The 3,073-nt window shown below is 32.3% G+C and overlaps 1 protein-coding gene across 2 annotated transcripts in view; it reads left to right on the top strand.

Annotated features, from left to right (window-relative positions):
- Window positions 1–993: 993 nt before the first annotated feature.
- Window positions 994–3,073, top strand: part of LOC106470738 (protein SET-like) — a 17,742-nt gene continuing 15,662 nt past the window's right edge. For both annotated transcript variants that reach the window (XM_013931304.2, XM_022399380.1), the window contains exon 1: window positions 994–1,384. In XM_013931304.2, coding sequence (XP_013786758.1) covers window positions 1,112–1,384 — 273 coding nt within the window. In that variant the 5' untranslated portion in view covers window positions 994–1,111. The remainder of the gene's footprint in view (window positions 1,385–3,073) is intronic.

The raw sequence follows: 3,073 nt of genomic DNA, 5'->3' as shown, positions 1-3,073 counted from the left end.
TTTATCAAACTTAACTTTAGAATTACAAATCTTCTATTACTAGTATTCACAATGACACAATTAATGATATTAAACTGGGCTATATGTGTATAAGTTTCTTGTACACACCAGATGCAGTTGCTGTCTTTATACTTTTGTGTGTGTACAGTTAGGTGTATAATGTACAACTTGTATAATTTTACATTTTGTGCCTTTTTTATGTTGCTTAAAGAATGTCACTCATTGGTCTACGGTGGTACATAAATCCTTAATCGGCTAAGATTTTGATATACATCACCTGTATCAGTAAGATTACATCAAACGCCTAATCAACCACAGAAATTTAACTCATTAAAAAATAAATGTAAAGCCCATTCATTTATCAGGCTTCAAATTTGCTTTTTAGTTTTCTAAACAAGTTGCTGGTTAAATAATTCATAATAATAAATTAATAGTAACAATGTTGCTTATTCTTAAAAAATCCTTTATCACTATTTTATTATTGTGCGAGTATAAGATATCTCAGAAATACCATACATAGAAATTTAAATCCTTAGCATAGGAAAACTGTGTGATTACAGCCTGAGTGATCGATCTTTGAATAGTGTTGCTACGCGAACATTTGTTATTGAGGGAGTAGTTCTAAGAAGTAGAACTTTCATATTTCTTTAACTTTCTTTTGATTAGACACGCATTTCAAATAAGTTTCCTCATATTTAGCCAATTTTTTATTTATTGTCCATATTCTTTTAACATATAACTAATTATTAAGAGTAGCTAGCTTTCGTCTCGCCGTCATTGTGTTACACCATATTGCATTTAAATAACCCGGATGATGATAGTAAAGCTAAACTCTGCTTTCAAGGCTTACTCTGAAAGGCTCATGGTTCTTTTTTACTTATTTTGATTGGACGCAATTTTTCAAGCTGTCCAATCAGACTCTACGTAACTTGAAAGCGCGAAACTTTGCTTGTCGGCGGATTAGTTACGCGCATGCGTATTCTTTCAGGCTCTCCCTTCGTAGTACTCTTGGAAAGAGGTGAGCTTATCCTTGTTTGCGGTGTAACTTGGGGTAAGGCTGTACTCAGTGAAGTTAAATTTTATTAATATATCTTGTTGTATAAATATCAAAATGTCTGAAAGCGGAGTGGTTCCGAAAAAAATGAGGAAAGTTGAAGGGGCAGGTCCAGTTGGTGACACAGATGAAAGTAGTAGGGATTTCGACCCTGAGACTCAGAAGTCTTTAGAAGAGATTGATGCTTGTCAGAATGAGATCGACGCACTCAATGAGAAAGCAAGTGAAGAAATCCTCAAAGTAGAACAGAAGTACAACAAGTTACGGAAACCTTTCTTTGAGAAAAGGAATGAACTCATAAAGAAAATTCCAAATTTTTGGGTCACAGCGGTATCCTTTATTTTAATTCTGTTTTTAATTGCACTGTACTTTTATTAGTGTTAATACTAATACTTAAAATGTAGTGGTAGTGTTACTAAGCCTAACAACATGGAAGCTGCGTAACCAGGCGAGTGTATTGTACCCATGCTTTGTTCTTTGCTGTGTACCACGCGGTCGTGTAGCCTGCCGCTGGGTAGATAACCGGTATTTTATACTATTCGCGCCAAGTAAAAGCGTTCGTTTACCTATGATACTTGTTGATGCCGGTTTAGCTAACCCTAGTGTGAGACGTTCGAATTTCCTGTACTGACAACAGTGACGTAATTATTATGAATAATTTATACCACTTAAATATTGTTTTACTAGCACGCGATTAAAGAAGGTAAGAGAGCTAATAACATATATTAATCAAAACTTGTAAGAAAACGAAAATATTTATGAAAATTCAAAATATAGTTAGATTTGGCATTTATGAATTAAAATTTATGAACTTTGAAGTTGAACCATTTTGATGTAGAATTTGAAAAACTTAACATTAGGTTTTTTTTTTTTTACTTTGAGTGTGATCAGATAAAACTAATTTTGCTTTTATTTATAAGACTTGCATAGATGTGTAATTTGTTTTTAAATATATAAATTCAATGAGTGTGATAGTCCTGTACAGTATACTAAAGAACTGTGAAATGAATTTTCTATAAAAGTAGTAGTAGTGTAAATATTGACTTAACAGAAGGTGTGAAAATGGAATAATGTTCCATATTCTGAGGATTTTGATATTTTCTAATATCCTTAGTTTTTATTCCTAAGTTGGAAAATGTTAGTTTAAAAATTTTCTATGCAAAAACGTTTTCCTGATGTGGAAGTATATACATTTTATGTATATAAATTGTAATTACAGTGCAGATTAAGAATCTGCCAGTTCCTTTATGACATTAACATAAGTGGTTGCTGTTTTTTATCAACAGAGTATGATATGTGAAAGTGAAATATTCATGGTTATTTTGTGATGTGAAACCAGCTGTTTTTATTAAAACTGCCACCAGTTGCCTAATGTGGATTGTGTAAAATAATGTGAACTTTCATTTTTAGCACTCCTACTCATGAGTCAGAACAAAATGATTCAGGTGCTCGTTTCATGAACTTGAAGATGATTCTTAAGAAGACTACAAACTTTCATTGATAAAAAAAGTTTACATGAAGAAAGCTTAATAAATAAACTTACTATTCTGAAAATTGTTTAATTTCAAAGTCTAAGTTCAAGGGAGGTCCAATTCAATCTACACTTTGATCAACGTGTGTATTGGATTGTACTAGTTTTGGAGAATTCCACTCCTCATCAGTAACCCTGAACACAAGTTAACCAAAGAGAGATAAGCTAGACCTATATCATAGTGACAGGTATCAACATGTTCACATAACAGAATGGTTGATAAAGAAAGCTTGTTATCCACTGGACAAAGAGAAATAAATTCTAATTTGGTGCAAAAAAAAAAATTCAGGTAATAGTAGTGTGTGACATTGTGGTATGGGATACCATGTTTTTAATGAATACTCTGATATTGTGACATTGTGGTATGGGATACCATGTTTTTACTCAATACTCTGATATTGTGGTATGGGATACCATGTTCTTAATCAATACTCTGATATTGTGATATGGGATACCATGTTCTTAATCAATACTCTGATATTGTGATA

The sequence above is a fragment of the Limulus polyphemus genome, unplaced genomic scaffold (genome assembly GCF_000517525.1).
Source record: "Limulus polyphemus unplaced genomic scaffold, Limulus_polyphemus-2.1.2 Scaffold4191, whole genome shotgun sequence".
Taxonomy (NCBI): domain Eukaryota; kingdom Metazoa; phylum Arthropoda; class Merostomata; order Xiphosura; family Limulidae; genus Limulus; species Limulus polyphemus.
The sequence above is the reverse complement of the archived record's forward strand: the minus strand, read 5'-3'. Positions and strand labels throughout refer to the sequence as shown.